The sequence below is a fragment of the Choloepus didactylus genome, chromosome 3 (assembly GCF_015220235.1).
Source record: "Choloepus didactylus isolate mChoDid1 chromosome 3, mChoDid1.pri, whole genome shotgun sequence".
Taxonomy (NCBI): Eukaryota; Metazoa; Chordata; class Mammalia; order Pilosa; family Megalonychidae; genus Choloepus; species Choloepus didactylus.
The window spans coordinates 118,733,112-118,750,600 of record NC_051309.1 but is presented as its reverse complement, the minus strand read 5'-3'; the positions used below and the strand labels follow the sequence as shown (position 1 = coordinate 118,750,600).

General features: G+C 35.3%; 1 protein-coding gene across 1 annotated transcript in view; it reads left to right on the top strand.

The window, feature by feature from the left end:
- COL25A1 (collagen type XXV alpha 1 chain) overlaps window positions 1-17,489 on the top strand; it is a 504,164-nt gene that overhangs the window by 432,140 nt on the left and 54,535 nt on the right. The window contains exons 16-18 of the mRNA XM_037830440.1: window positions 4,534-4,566; window positions 4,984-5,019; window positions 9,558-9,602. Coding sequence (XP_037686368.1) covers window positions 4,534-4,566; window positions 4,984-5,019; window positions 9,558-9,602 — 114 coding nt within the window. The remainder of the gene's footprint in view (window positions 1-4,533; window positions 4,567-4,983; window positions 5,020-9,557; window positions 9,603-17,489) is intronic.

Here is a 17,489-nt window from a genome sequence, read left to right as displayed (position 1 = left end):
TGGGATGTAAAATAAAAAAAAAAAACACTCCTTTTGTGCCATTGATGTAGTAAATTACGTCATTGATTCACTTTAATAGGATTTTTTTTTCCCCTTTTGATCCAACTCAGTGCCGTTGAGTGGTAAAGCAATCTAAGTCTTTCCAGACTAGTCATCTGGAAATGCTGTGGAAGTATAAAAACCATTAGGCCGGGTTTTCTCCATGTCCAGCAACCACGGCACACTCTAGGTTTCAGAATGACCTGCGAAAGACTGATTTCAATCAAGTGTAGAGTTATTATCAGAAGGTTATGTTCTCATCTTTGGAGTGGCAATCCCACCAACAACAAAAAAAAATGTAGAAATAGATTTCTTACCCATTTCCCTCCACTTGAAAATAGGTGTTTGTCCAGCACTCTGAATGGTTTGACCATGACACTCTATTCATGATTTTATCCATTGATTCAAAAGCTTCTCCTTGACTTGGTTAGTATTACCTTATTGTGTCTTCGTTTTGATTCCCCAGTCTCCATTCCTGCAAATATGCTGCTGTCTCACTTTGCATATGACATAGCATCTTTAAATTGTATCCTGGAGTATTTTACCAAGCCACAGCCATCTTCGGGGTCACCAACCCAATGATTTCCTTTCCATCAAAGCTAAAGATCTATCGCAGTGAACACTCCTATCCCAGTCTATGTTGGGCATCCTCTAACTTAGCATTTTATTCTCTTAGCTTAGAACACTCTTACCCTCTGTCTACCTCCCTCAAACTCTTCACCTCCACCTTGCCACCTTCTAACCCTTAGCTAGCCCATATTCCTAAATTCAGTCCACTGAAACACTATCTTCTAAGTCATTTCCTTGGAGCAACCTTTCAGACTCTTGTAAATTGTTTAGGTCACTTAATATATGCTCCCACAGCACTCTTGATAATTCCTGTCATAAACCTTATCATGGTTTATAGTAATTCCTGGTTTAATTGAACATCTGGATCACTGGAAAAATAAAAACAAACAAATCAACAAACAAATAACTATATGATGCCAGACTGCTCTATTTCCAACATCAAGTCAAGCTCCCGGCACATAGAAAGAGCATAGTAAATATATCAAATGATCAAACTTTTGAAAACTGTGCCTGATTTTCATTGGATGATAGGACTTTTTCCTGTCCCATGCATTTGTTTATCGTATCTTCTGTGTGAGTACAGTAACAACAATTTCTGTCATTCCTGAATACTTGCCTTGTCTCAGCCCCTGTGTTGAGTGATTTTCCTTCATTGCCTCTTTAATCCTCACAAGTAGTTCTAAGAGATAGGCTCTAGAATGGAAAGACTTGAATATCAGCCCAGCTGATAAGCTGTGACTCCTACCTCCACAGCCTGTGCTTTTAACCACATACTAAGGAGAGAATAGCTGTCATGTGGACAACATCCTTATACCAAATCACCATTTATCAATAGCATCTTAGTTTTATATTTGTATAGTATGTGCACTGTATGACAATAATGGCTAAGTTTTTTTTTTTAAAGGATATATTGAAGATTTAGGTGTTGGTAGAGACATTCAAGTCATGCCTAAGATTTATGACAAGTAGTCTTGACCAACTGCATATGAAAAAAATTACAAAACAATTTGGTGACACAGAATTTCCCAAAATACAACAGTGTCTTCCTATTCCAGAATTTGAAAGAGAGAGAATCTCTTTCATACTTATAATCAATAATATTTTTATGTACATATATAGTAAGTGACTGTCATAAATGCAGGTTAAAGACAGGGATTGTAACTGTGAACTGTTGTCTCCCTAGCTCCCTGCATCCAAGATACGCTTGACTTGTCACATAATTGGTGCCCAATAAGAATTTGTTGAATTAATTGATGAATGATAGAAATAAGATACCACATTCACTTCATATATCCACACATGCTTTATCAATATATACATTTAATTATCTACCAAATGTGTGTTTGAAAATAATCATAAACAAAAAACAGAAAGTCAAATTTATTTATCTCAATTATCTCTTACAGTATTTCCCAACTAGGGCTTTCCCTGTGGAAACTTATTTCCAAACCAACTGACTCATCAAGCTTAAAGTATACTTAAGGCACTTCCCCCAGCCCCCTACTTTAATCCTCTTTAATCCTATATTCATATTCACTTTTGGGGGAAGGAAGATTATAAATATTCACTGTTTTATTTCCACTTCTTCCAGCATTAGCCTTGAAAATCTTTAACTTATGAATGTCTTCCAGCAGTTCCCTAGTCACTTAAAAGTTAAAAAAATTTCTTGAGATTTCACAATTCTAAATTTTTAAAAAAGAGAATGAAAACGTCATTCATAGTTGTCCACCAAAATGAAACTGCTCAGATGTATGCAAATAAATCAGCATTCCAGGAACTGGCTTTTTCTTCTATGAGAATTAAATTTAGTCCTTATTCTCTTTAGTAGATTATCTAATCACTTGAGATTAAAACACTGAGAAAAAAATCTTTTAACTAAAGTTAATACACACAACTTGCTTTTATTTAAAAGTTTACTGCAACCTTTATGCCCCTGTTGTCAAATCGAAAGGAACCAATTATTCTTTTCTTATTTCAATAAAAAGAACATGGCAGTAGATTTAGGAAGCTCAAAATTCACTTAACCTCAAATTCCTTCATTTTCCTCATCTATTAAATCTGTCTGTCTCATGGGAGTTTTGTGAAGTATAAAAATGAGTTGAAGGAAAGACGGCACTTTGCAAAGTCAGAATTGCTTATATGAATACAAAAGTCTTATTGTGCTAAACATTACAAACCTGGCTCATTGGTGTTGATGGCTATCAGACATGATTTAGTAGAAATAGAAAAATGTTATTTTATTAGCCACACTGAATTTGTTTCTCGTTCAGTATTCAATAAATTTTCATGATTGGAAAGAAAAATCAGTGTCATCCTACAGTAAGACAGTAGGATTTGGGGTGCCCTTCTTTATTGTTTTCATTGTTACTTGAATAATAGCAATTACAGATGTCAAAGAAACTCACATATATATCAGTTTCCTCAACCTAATTTACTATTTCCTTCTTATTCTTAAACTTTATTTTCCTTCCTAAAGCTTTTTCATTTTCATCTTTGACTGCTGGTCTGCTTAAAAAATTATTTTTGAGATTTCTTCATTCATTGACCATATATGTGTACCGAGCATATTGTATGGCCAGGCACTGAATAAAAATAGAATCTGCTCACATACAAACTGTTTAATAGAGGACAATGAATAAGCAGAAAGCCTAAGTACACAGTTATAAATGAGTTCATGGGACATGAACACAGCACAGTGCTACATAGTACGATGTCTGTGTGAGGAGTCTGTGTCTCATTGGTCAGTGAAGGCTTCTCTGAGATATTAGCACTTCAGCAGAAGAAACAGAGTGCCAGAAAACAGAAGAGGAGTTTGGGGAGGGGGACAAGTGCTCCATGTGCAAAGGCCTGAGGCCTTATCTCTGTCACTAAAAGAGATTTATGAGCTGCTTCCGGAATCTAGAACAAGGAAATAGACACCTGGACCAGCTTCTTGACGACTTGCACAGATGGGGCAGCTGAGGAAACCTGAATGTGTGCTTTCCTTTTTGTGGATGTTTCTGTTTTCCAGATGGTCTCAAACGACTAAGTCCCCCCCCCCCCCCTTTTTCCTTCTAGTATGTTCATGTGATAGAGAAGACTAGAAGGTGCTTGAAGATCCAAGACCTTTGCTGGCCTCATTTCAGAAATAAGCTATATTCCCAGCTGTCCTCCATAGTTTTTGCTCTACTACTTTCCACCTGCTTATCTGGATCATTTTTGCTTTAGAAATGTACACACTCTCTCTGAGACCTGAGTAGAATATGGTACCTTTTTAAAACCCAATTCTATCTTGAGATGTTATCTCAGAACTTACATGTATACCCATCACCCACAAGTCATCCATCATCCTGTAATTTCACAGTGACTGTGTCACAGTGAAATAAGTGTAACACTTGAAATGTGGTGGTTGTAACTGTAACAGTGCTTCATAAAGAAAACAAACTGGCCTGGTGCATGGCTTTTTCCAACCCAACATCATTAACCCTTTGACTTCATCTGTTGAACCTTGACTTCCTGAAGACCAAAAGGATCAGAGAACTCTCAGTAAATGATAGCCAGTGACAGTAATAAATTCCAGAAATAGAGAAAGCCAAAAGTTCCAGATCCCTGAATTACGTTATTGCTGCAGAATGCATTTTAGTACTGTATCAAGGGAAGAGATCCATATTTATAAATCAATATTTATTTTAAGGAATGTAGTCCTTGTGTATTTTGCAATCAAAGTAAACCCATAATTTTAGGAAGTGCACTACTTATCTTGGAAATTGTTGACATCTTAGCAGCTGACATACTGATACAAAGGCTTATGGAGTAAGTTAGGACCATTAGTCATGGGGGCCCCTGAGTGCCTGTGTTGGTAATGGCTGGCTGTGTGTTTGCGATCTTTTCTCTTCTCACCATACTTCTGAGATGTGGAATAATCTCTTGTGGATTTCATTTTAGGGTGATCCTGGATCATCTGCTGCAGGAATTAAGGTAACTATAGCCTTCAAAGCATTTGTACCCTAAGGGTCACAGGTCTGAGTTTTGTAAGTTTTTACCTTCTCTTCTTTTCACCAACTTTGATGGTTATAGCTCTGTTTCTAGTCTCCTGCATACTCAGCTTCCAAACACAACAGAAAATTTCTCTTGGAAATCTGGTAAAGGCCTAAATAAATGATCTTACCTTGTCTTCCCTTTCTGCTTGACTCTTGTGGAAATGTGGATTTGCATATTCAGAGAGAAAAAAAAGGTTTCTTATGTCTAGTAAGATTTTGAGCAGCAGAAAAACTTGAATAAAGTACATGTGACCAAGAAGGAAGGCATGCTTATCTGTGAAAGAACTCAAGGGCCTAAGCATTTTGGAAAATTCTTGTAAGACTGTCGCTTTCATTGTTGGTTTTCTTTGGCCAGGGAGAACCTGGAGAATCTGGTCGTCCAGGGCAAAAGGTAATATCTCTATCTCAAGTGTGTACTTTGTACTGTCTCATATACACCATTTTATATCTGTTACCTACTATGTAATATGAAAACAATTATGGAAAAATAATGCAGTTTTCATGGTTCCCATGTAGACTGTTATTGATTATTTTGCATTTTCAAATATGTTGGCCATAGCAAAATGTAAAAATTAATTTTGTACATGTAAAAGGTTGATATATGAATAAAGTCTGCACATAATCAGCTGCTTGAAACTAACAAAAATCAATTGTGTTTGAATGCCAACAACTTACCCTGCATGTTTAAAGATAGCCTGCATGTTTTTAATCTTTCTTGAGGAGAAATGCCTATTGGCTAAACTATCTCTATAAAGAATGATGGACAGCTCTTTAAAAATTGTATTTGTTTTTCTTTCATTTGAAATGCTCCCTTTCTGATAATTTTTATGCAAATCACGTCTATTTGTGCATGAATGCTATATTACGCAAACCAATCTGTGAATAAATTTTAATTACAGACCCTGCCCAAACCATTTTAACTAATCTATCATTGGATATATTATTTTTTTTTTATCACTGTGTTTCACTTCAACAATAAATTAGAGGACATGTAGTGAGTATGTCTAGATTCACATTCTCATTTGAGTTGGAGGCAGGAAACAACTGTTGGCGGCACAAGGTCTGAGTCTCTGGATCTCCATGCCCAGTGTTGTCCGATTGTAGATAACAGATGTATTGTAGCTTACAAGGAAATGTGAATTCCACATTAAGTTAAATCTCTTAAGATCATGACTCTGCCTTTGTCTAGCAGTAGCTGATGCTGTAGAAAGATGGAATTTACCCCATTAGCAGAAAGGGAAAGAAAGAATAAATCGCATGGTAGTAGCTGAGATCCTTAAGACATACTAAAATAATATTCCCACATTCTTGAAGTCACTGAGAGGACCATTATTTTATTTTCAAACAGTTAAGATGGAAGTAATTTTTTATAAGGTCATTCACATTCTTTTAAGATTTCTCTAATTTAAAAGCAAATTTTTCTCCGGAAATTAAGAGTCTAAGAGTAATGATTCATCAGGCCTAAGTTTCAGGTAAAGTTGAGACTTTTCCAAAGAGCCCAGCAGAACTCTGCCACTTTTACTTGTAAATTCCTAAGATTTCCTACTGATTCTTTATGTTAGAAACTTAAATTTAGACATATAGTCAGAGATCCACGGTCTGCATTCATTTGAAAAAGCAAATAAATATTCTTCCCAGATGATCTAATTTTAGGTCTCTTAGACTTAAAAAATTAAAAGCTAAATTTAAGCTGCTGTCCAAATCTGTGATCTGCTAAGCGCTGTGTCTACAAGACTGTTCTATCTCTTAAAAAAAAAAAAAAAAAACTACTTTGCTATAACCTTTGATAAGTTCCACTATTTTCAGAATAGAAACTCCAAACTGATTTCAATTTCTTAAAAAAAAATTGCCTTATATAGTTTAGATTAATTTTGGGAAGTTTATAAGTTTACGAATGGAAACAGTGGTTTCCCTTTGCATTTCATTAAAAATCAATTGTAAATTATTTTGAGAGAAGGGGGTAGACTCATTAGAAACTTATAACGCAGCCAAATGAATATGTCCCCTAAAATGAGAAGCATTGTTTTCATTACTATTTAAGCTAGATTCTACTCTTCAATGCACTTTTCCACAATATTTCTGACTTCTCTTGTGTAATACCAGGATTTGATAATATTCACCCCAACACTGATTTAAAAATTAAGTATTTTCACACATGCAGCTTTCTTAGATTAGAAAAATGACAAACTGAAATGAATACAGAATCAACTCAAGAGATCTCCCCGTCTTCCACAGCATTTTCCTCACTGTTGTGGAACTGTGTTGTGGATTCATTGGCACTTACACACCTGTATTAGAGACACTCCCAGGAAAGTATAGGATATCATAACGGAGCAAAAAAGCATGGATTCGTTTTCCACTCTGGTTAATTTCCAGTATGAAACTTTGCTATTTATATGAACATTCATAACATAGAAATCATTTCATAATAGACATTTTTCTTTTATAGCCTCAACAGTAGAGTATGTGACTGATACGTGAGCCAGTGTGTGACTATGTATTTGTATAGTTAGTGTGTAGATTTATAAATTAAAGTGTATTTTATCACATAATTCAGTCCCTCCTTACTTCTCCCACATCTTTTTAAAATATTTATTTTGATGTTAAAGGAGTGACATTACTTGATTCCTCCTGAGAGGGGATTCTCACAGTTGAACTATTTCCGCCAGTAAAGGGCAACAGTAAGAGAGATGCAGGGTGAAAGCAGAGCCCCAACTTTGAGAGCATACAGGGGTCTCCTATAGTGGAGACATCCTTCAAATTATGACCTCACTCTGACCTACTGGCTGTGCATGCCCAAGAACGCAACTCAGAGAAGCTCCTAAGCCAACAAATATGTGGGAATGGCAAAGTTAACTGGAAAACTCTCTTAATTGGAAGATAAGCCTTCATGGTATAAAGATGGAGAATTTATAGAGAAAGAAATATCTTCCTTAAAATTTTAGATGATCCACAAAGGGGCAACTGGCAAGAGTAAATATTTTATAATCTTCTGTTATATCAACTAATGGATTTCAGCTAAATGCTCAGAGTCTATGTAAGTATTCAGTATCTATTATAAAATGCTCCACAATGTCTTATAATCTTTCTCATTGTTAAAAGACATGGTTTGTGTGTCTATGTATGCGTGTGTATATAAAAATCTTTCTTTGAAGTAACCATATGATCCTTTTAATTTGGTGGAGTATGATGAGGACTCTGGTTAGGAAACAGCACTACAACTTATATGTTTCCACCAATGTTTCAAATAAAATATCCTTTGTTTGGGGTAGGGGTAGGGGGTTCAAAAAGAATGCAAAATTATACATTTTCATCAATATGTTTACTTTTATTGGTTATATATTCTACTTCAATTTAAGTGTTTTCAAGAGCCTTATGCTTTTTTACAGTAACATAGAATCTTCAGTAAATATGGATCCAAGATCTTTTGACTGGATTCTCCTTGATTTTTTGAGTGACAGGGGAAAGGGAAAGAAAACAGAGAATCAAATTATTATGTTGTATTTATGTAAGTTTAATCTATTTGGACAAATATTCTCTGAATGGAATAACAAATCAGTTCTTAGTAGTCATTCATTAGCACAAATAAAACCAGAATGATTGAAAAAAACCTTTCTTATTTGACTTAATCTCATCTTAGTCTTATTGGTCACAGTGCAAACTTTTATTTATATTGTTTCAGCCAGAATAGTTTTTTCTTTTGCATTCCTGAAATACCTTTGATCAAAAACTATCAAGAAAGTCATTGTTCCTTCTATGTCTAATTATACAGCTTAATAAACAGTGTCTGAAGTAATTTTGTGACAATACCAAAGCAGATTATGGAAAACAAAATGGAAAAGAAATCTTATCATAATTTGGAAATAGTACCTACTAAAGATGGAATGTTTGATTGTTCTTTGTAGATTTTCCTTGGAATAAGGATAGGTGATAGCATTTAGATTAAAAGAAGTGCCACCCTGTATTACTTTTATTGTTAGTTTAATGTTCCTACCTTTTTAGCATAGTTGTTATCCCACTTACTGACCATCACTAAATGATGTAACTTTTATACCTTCAAATGCTGGTTCCATAAACAATAATCCCATCAGTCCAAAACAGAGTGGGCTTTCATTTTCTCCTGCTTTTATGCTTCTTTCCTGGAATTCAGGAGATTTTCTAAGCAATGTAACCTCCTGTCATCATACTTTGTGCTTAAAGTAATGTAGACCAATTCTGTGAAAATGAGAAGGTTTAGTTTGTCTCCAGTGAGCTCACCCAAAATGTATCACTTAATCTCAAACCTGCACTCAGGAACAGCTGCAAGGTACCATTAGCCCTAAGCTGCTAAGCAGCGTTGCCCAGACTCAAACAAATGTCAGAAATATAGGCTGGAGTTAAAAATGACCTTAACCATTCATCTATCTTCTCATCATTCAGGAATGGAAAAGATTTTCCAAATCTTACTATACTTTTAAGTGAGCAAGACATTTAATGTATACCGTTTTGATGTGACCATCTGTTCCTCCAGCCAACTCTTGATAATCTGAGGTGAGGGGGTGCTGGATTAGGACGTGTTATTGGAATGCACACAAAACCCTTGTTTCAGCAAATAGCTGCAGCCTCCCCACAAATCTTTGACCAAAGTAATGATGAAATACACTCATAGAAGTTCCTCCTCCTTTTACTCCTCCTTCTCACCTTCTGGTAGAGACGATAGAGCATGAACTGGCAGGAAGAGGGAAAATCCTAACTAATCTGCAAAGTGGTCAACAAATCCCCTGAATCAAGAGTTGACTGAACTGCATAATCTCACCAGACTTCTTGAAACTAGGCCTCATTTTTTATATATGCAGAAAGTGTTCATCTAGGAACATTTGCCATGTTTTTATCCAGATATTGTGACTGAGTGAATATCATTCTATAATGCTCTGTGATTTTCCTATGTAGGGTGAACCAGGGCTCCCTGGGCTTCCTGGACTTCCGGGGATAAAGGTAAATACTACTCTGACAGTCTTGGATTCATAGAACTGTAATTATTAGACTCACCCATATAGGGGGAAATAGGAAAAAGTGAAAAAAAAAATAGCAGTTTTCTTTAAATAACCTCCATCCATCTCAACCAATTAAATTTTTAATTAAAAATTAAGCACAGGCACTGCTAAAGTCTGCTGTTGCTATCTGAATTGTATATTCAGCTATTTAACCAACTACATCACTTAAATGGGATGTAAAAACCACTTCATTTGAAGTCATGGGAATTCTTTGAAGACTGGAACTTCTCTTTACCCTTATATTTTAATTTTATTCTTAAGATCCTGTCAGATAAAATTGGAGTCTTAACATCCCCATAAATCTGACATTTAGGCAGCTGTTTTTGTGATTCACCCATTATAAATAATCCTCAAAAATGGTTTGTGCTTCTACTTCCTGTCAGTAATTGTCACTGCAAAGTAAGTCATGTTATTAAAATATTTTGACCCAATGTACACTGTCCCTGTAAACTTTCTTTGTATCTTCTGAAATAATTGCTTAAAGCTTAGTTTGAGAACATTTTCTTTAAGACAATTTTCAGAGTGTCCCAGGGCCACTGACAAGGCTTAAAGTTGTACCACCATAGCTGTAATTACGCCTTTAAAATCAGCTTATTTCAATTTTTTTAAAATTCTAAAACTAATTTGAAGGGGTAACATTATGTAAGTAGTTTGCCCTTACATTGTTCTAATCTCATAAAACTTTTACTCTATTTCTAGTCTGTATTAGAGCACTCTAAAATTAATATTCCTGAGTTTCAGTGTCAGAGTTGCGTATACTGTTTTAGGAAGGCTGTGTTTAGAGTGTGAGTTACTTGAAATAACATGATTTCTTCAAAATAAATGTTAAAATATTGAATTCCAAGAGATCATGTGGTATCACATATAATCTTTCACAAGTATGTTTAGCATAACGATTAGATATGAAAGCTATGTCTTCCAGGTTGGCACTCAGAAATTTTGGTTTTGGCATCTTGTTTGATGTTTCCATATGAGTATCATAGACATTTAGAAATGTCCTTTAAATATATTTTTGGTCTTTGGCTTCTTCAGTGAAAAAGTACACTGTGTAACGACAATACTAAATAGTAAAAGTCACTAACTTTTCACTTGGTATTTCTCAAAAATAACTTCATAAATTAATATGTGGTTTCATACTGTAGAGTTAATTTATAGCACTTCCTTAGTAATTTCCACAAAGGAAAAAAATAGCTTATTACAAATGATTGGAAGATCATAGATTTTATATTGAAGAAAATTATATTCAGAATTAATTTTAAAGAACCTTACCTTTATATATAAGGAGGGAGAGAGTTTCAGTGGCGGGGAATTGTGGAAGGCCTGGGAGAGTTCCCTGCATCAAGTCCTGTGGCTGTGCTGCCAGCTTGTCTGACGGGAACCTACTACAGGCTGTGAAATCCAGTTCTCCTGTATATGCATATGGCACTTTCTTGCTGATAAAGAGTAGATGAAGATGAAGGAATTGGTTTCTTCCCTCCAGAACCAAAGGCATATATATGTAATTTCAAGTGCTGCTATTTGTTATCATTGTCTTTATTTATTTTGTGATCTCCAGTATTGTAAACATCTCACTAGGTGCTTGGCATTTCCCAAGTCATCTGTATACCAATCAGAATATTGTGAACTTTTTCAGACTGGGAGGTATATTGCTAATTTGCCACCTCCAGTAAATGCTTTACTCCTAGGAGCATTGGAAATTACTAGACCTACCTTTTCGAGGTCATGGAACGCTAATATCTTCCTTTGTTTCTCTAACTCTGACTAGTGACTAAATGAGAAGGAGCTATCAGTTGGCACAAACCCTTTTTATCCATTCTTTACGGATACTTTTCTGTGTAATTATCAAGGGCTATTGGATAACAATCCAGTATTAGACCACAGATTCTATTTTTGGTATAATAAGCTTTGTCTTCTTGCTCTAGTTCAGGATGTGAGAGAGATGATTTCCTAATGATGTAGTAGGTAGTCAGTATAATTAAATAAATTTTAAAAGGTGACAATTTATGGACTCATCAGGTCATTAGTAGTCATTGGAAATTTGGAAATATAGAATTTAAAGTTTATAATTTAATGATGTAGCATCATTGACTTGAGATGTTCTTTATTTTGATTAATTTACCTTACCTTATTAGGTAGCCAGCCTCAAGATAGTTAACCATGCCTTCATGGTTTGAATGAGTAACAGCATGAAAAAAAGAAACCACCATGTATGGATTCAGAATGTGTGGCAGCAAGAACGTTAGTCATAATCTTCCTAAACGAGTGTGTTTGTTTGTGCTTTGGAAATACTTCCTGTTGCTATTCATCCCCTTTTTATCTTCTGATACTACAAAGAGCATGCAAATGCCATCCGTTATTTCTAAGACACTGAGGAAACAGCCATGACATACCAGGGAAGCTTTGATTTACCACCTGTTGCTCTCGGGGAATGGTTGGAAACTTAATGAGCATCCAAATGCCTTCCACACAGCTTTCAGGAAATGAGTACAGTGCCTAAATCCAGACAGCAGACTCACCTATCTATCATCTCAGGATACCACTCAGAGGAAAGTGGAAATACCTTGGGCATACATAATGAAAGTCATGAAGAACAGGAATATCTTAATTTCAAACCACTCTTAAGCTTCCTGCACAACTATTCATGTGAAAGGCATTTGAAATTCCTGTTTCATGCATTCATGGTTCATATAGTGTCAAGATTTCCAACTGGAAAAATTAAGTTATGGGCAATGCACCATGCAGTCATTGATCTTCTGGAATAAGATTTTAGTTCAAAAGCTAGTTTTGTATGCAAGCCTTCAAATATAATTTTAATAGGTAAAGCTTATTGTAACTAGCATTTCTGATATTACATAAAAGGATAAGATTCTGAGTTCCTAAGTTTTCAAAAGTTTCTCTCCACACTTAACTTTGAAAAATGTAAATACATTTCTTATCCCATTTTATGATTACCTTACCCTAGTAATCAAGCAGTATGGAGCATGGATCAAGAACCCTGGTTTGATATAAGAATGATTTTACAGATGTATGTCACTCTTACATAGTGTTAATAATGGGGTGGTATATGGGAAAAATGCAATTAATGCAAACTAAGGTCAGTAGTTAACAGTAACACTGTAATATTCTTTCATTAATTGTAACAAAGGCACAATACCAAGCTTAAATGTCAATAATAGGGTATATAAAGGATGGTATGGAATATTTTTCTGTCTTTTAGGAAGAAATGGGAATGTTCTCATAAAGATTGTGGTAGTGAAAGCATAACTATGTGATTATACCATGGATTGTACACTTAGGGTGGATTATATGGTGTGTGGATAAAAGTGTTTAAAAAAAAAAAAACTGATTTATGCACCAGACCACCTGTTTGTGAATCCTGGTTCTATTCCTTAGTAAATTGTATGGCCTTGAGCAAATTATATAATCCCTCTGCCCTTCAATTTCCTCATAAGGATGGGAATAATCATTGCACAATAATTAGAGGGTTGTTGCAAGGACTAAACGAATTAATATATGCACAGCTCTTGAAATATTGCCAAGCAGGCAGTAAATTGTCTTAGTTTCCTAAGGCTGCCGTACAAAGTACCAATACCGGGTGGCTTAAAACAACAGAAATTTATTGTCTCACAATCAGAGACTGGAAGTCTGAAATCAAGATGTTGGCAGGGCCATGCTTCCTCTGAAGTCTGTAGGGAGGAATCTATTCCATGTCTTTTTCTTGGCTTCTGGAGATGGCTTGCTGGCAATGGTGTCCTCTGCCTCTGTCGTCACATGGTGCTCCCGCCTCCTCTCCTGTGTCCTATTCTCCCCTTCTTAAAAGGATGCTGGTCACATTGGATTAGGACCCACTTTAATCCAGTTTGGCCTCATCTTAACTAATAACATCTTCAAAGACCCTATTTCCAGATAAGGTCCAACTCACAGGACTGGGAGTTAGGACTTGAACATGTCTTTATTGGAGGGCACAATTCAACCTATAACCAATGCTATATAAATTTGGGGTATTGTTATTTCTTTCTCTTGGAGCAGCTCAGAATATTGGAGTCATTGGTTACACATCTGTTCTATATAGTCATTCCTCAAGTGAGTAATGTTAACTACGGAACATACAGCAATTTATACTCTACAGGGTTGAGAGATATAAATTCTGGCAACTCGTTTGCAATAATGGGTAAATGGTACTTTTAAGAGCAGTAAGATAACCTGGTTTCTCTTGACATGTGACAGCACACTATCCCCCTTGTCCAAGGACCCAAATGTACTCCAGGAACAAAAGATGAGGGAACACAATGTTCTGGTTGTAGTTCTGTCACAGTTCTTCCTGGCACCGTTGATACGCAAAGCATGATGTGCGATGACGGAAATTCTCTTAGGCCCAGTCATAGTTTTCACTATGACTAAAATTTCACTAAGACATTTTCACAAATACGGATTTTCGGTGCTTGCTTTTCTCCTTTCAACATATACCACCAGTTTATCTCACCATATTCAGAAAGTAAATTAGGAAAAAACCATGTAAGGCCAGGGAGACATAATAGAGTAAAAATTACATTCAGTCAAAAAGAGCGTATCAGTTAAGTTGTAAAGAAAAATTCACAATGTATCTTCCCTAAAAGATTGATGTTTTCACTCTGGCCCCATGTTAGTGAAAATTTGACATTCAGATCAGGAACTAGAGGATTGGGATGGTGTGAGACAGTAACTAGCCCTATATACCTTCTTATGTTAAATCATCCCTGACACTCAATCATATAAAGACTTACTTTTATAGGTAGCAGAAACATTTACTTTGGCATTCTTACGATTAGGTATACTGCTCAGGAATCTAATAGAAACCTATCTTCTAAATCCTCTGGAGATGAGTTTCCTTCCTCAGAAACATCAAATCACATTTTAAAATTAGCAGAGGAAAACACTTGGAAGCAACAGAGGATATGAAATGAATTCCTAAAAGAAAAAGGAAGAGAAAAAATAATGGTTAAAGGATAACATTATGTTATTGTTACTTATAATTATTTCCTGCTTGCACAAAGTCCATCTGAATTGAGTAATTCAAGAGTCCAATTAGGAAACTCATGCAACCAGAAGTCAGAGACTTTTAGCAGCTATAAGGAAATCCCCAATAAATACAATAAATGTGCTTTCATGATGTAATTCTGTTTTAAAAAATCAGAATGGTGTATTTTCTGGGTTTTAAATAAACCTGCTATTGTAGTTCACTTTTAACGTAGCAACCAAGATGTTTTAATTTATACTCAAATTTGATCCTTAAGGGAAATAAGTGTTTGGGGGCAGAGTCTACTTTCTCATTCTTTTTTTCTCCCTCAATAATTTTACAAATCAATCATTACCAAAACTGGCTTCATGGAGGTTCTTATTACAACAAATGTTCTTGCTGTAATCCTCAAAAGCAGGTATCATGCTGACTTGAATTCTAATTAGCCTTTAAGCAAGAAGAATATTATATGGCTAAAGCATTCAGTGTCAAGACACATTAATCAAAATTATTGGTGATGCTCGTAGCACCCAGGCAAATCAGCACATATTTTTCAAGCCCTGTTGTGCTATTTTTGGGACAATGAAAATGGGCTTTTCTTTGTGGTAATAACCATATAAACATGACCTAGTTTAAGCTGGCATGTTAAGGGTTCTAGATAGATGTAAAAAATAACATTTTTTGCTCCTCTAATTGGCAATGACTTATAAAAATATAACAAATGGCAATAAATGAAAAACCAGAGATTTTTCTGTGGCTCAGAGCTAATCAGTTAGGACTTTCCGCCTACCATTCCATTTAACAACTGGTAAGTTCTGGAAGTCCATAGGGAAACACCTGGTGAGCCATTTCTATGTGAGTGAAGTTGTCTCTTCCCTCCTTCCCTTGATTAATAATTCCATCTGAGTATTTGTTGATTGTCTTCGCCTATTTGAAGAATATTCTTTTTGTAATTTGGGAAAATAGTATAAAATGGCCATTTTGAAGATAAACTGAGGTCATCGGAAATACTTTCTTGCTATGTACTAAAAGTAGGTTTAGAGAACAATCAGTCAAGATTTTATTATGGAATTCTAAGACTTAATGAGACCTTTGGAGGCCATTGTTATATTTCAGAAAGGTTATGTTCTTAAGAAATTTCCCAGCTTTGCCTTGCCTTTTTGTAACACATTGCAGTTGTGGCTGGGAAAGGTGGTCTTCACCCCCCACCTCCCGTCTTCTGCTTTTTGTTTTTGTTTTTTGTTTTTTTAAGCCAGAAGACAAAATTTAAGCTGCACTCTCAATAGGCTATTTAGCAAATGGGTTGAGGTGAAATGGCTTCAATTCAAAAATCTTACTTATGCGGTATCTTCCTTTTATCTTAAAACCTTTCGATAACTTCACCATGAAACATAAAGAGTAAAGAACTCAGCTTCCTATAACTAGATCTTCTTGTAGTTTACTTCATTCTATGTGTCCGTATTGCCAATTTATGAAAGAAAGGAGAAGGAGAGAAAGAGAGAAACAACCCTAATACTGATTCTCTAATCGACAATGGAAGGTTTTGGTTGGTGCAAAAACGGGATAATTTTTCAAATATAGTGCATATGAGTTACTGTGACTTATATTCACTGAATTTAAAATGAATAGGCTTATTTTTTGCTTCACCCTGGATTAATAACATATTGAGACCTGGTTTGTGAGCTCATCAGTAGTGAGCTTGGCTAGTTAATTAATGTTAAGAAAGAATAGCCAAAGGATAAAACTCATGAAACAACTCAGGATGAAATCCAATACATTATGCAGAACAAGACCAGGAAATTAGACCAAATTATTCTTCATTTTGTAATTTGATGCTGCATTAGTCCCATATTATGATAGCAACAACAGGGATGAGATTTTATTGTCCTTACAACCATTTAATTACTGGTTAGCATGAGGCTTGGGTAGCAGCTTTTAATTATGTTTTAGCAATTAAAATTTTGATTTGTACGAAGGGTTCTTATAAACAGGGTTGTATAAATTTTATTCCCGGGTTTTGGTTAAATCATAGTTCTGTAGTTAAAGAGTTAGATAATACATCTTTCATATTTTCCCATATTTGTTATAAGAATAGATCTAGATGGACGTTCCAGAACCAGTGCAAATCTAGTTATCTCATGTATCTCTAACTAAAACAAAACAACATAAACCAATAACAGAAACAAAAGTAACAGAATAAATTTGGATGTAATTCCTGTGATAATGAGTAGAGGAACAGAACATTTTAAGATGCCTGTTCCTCTCCTTTCTTCCTTCTTCCTTTCTCCTTTTGTTATCTTCTTTTCTTTTTCTCCATCTCTTTCTCCCTCCCTACCTCCATCCCTCCATCTACTCCTTCCCCTGTTCTTCTTTCTCTTCATTTTTATAACTTCTCTCTCACTAATGAATTGTTTTCAAAGATTGTGATTTTTACCCAATACTACTTAATTTCATCTCCCAGTAATTTAAAGGACTTACGAGAAATTATTTCTAGTTGTTATTTTAAATATTATTGATGAGGATACTTTTTAATAATCACTGCTGTCATTTAGGCTCTACTGTCTCTTTTTTTTAGGATATAAGAAAACTGAGGCACTTGAAATTTCTTTTATACAAGGTTACTCAGTGAATCAGACACAGGGCTGGAGATGAAAGCAGGTCTTCCCCTCCTTTTATTAATGTTACCTTCTGTGTCCCACTTTGGTAGTCTAGTACCCAACATAATGCTCTCGGAGATGATAACAGTGTGTTGTTGTGAGTGATGACTGATGTTAAGTAGGGAGTGCTCAGGGTTGGGGTTTACCCATAACTTTTTTGCAAAAATGTTTAGTT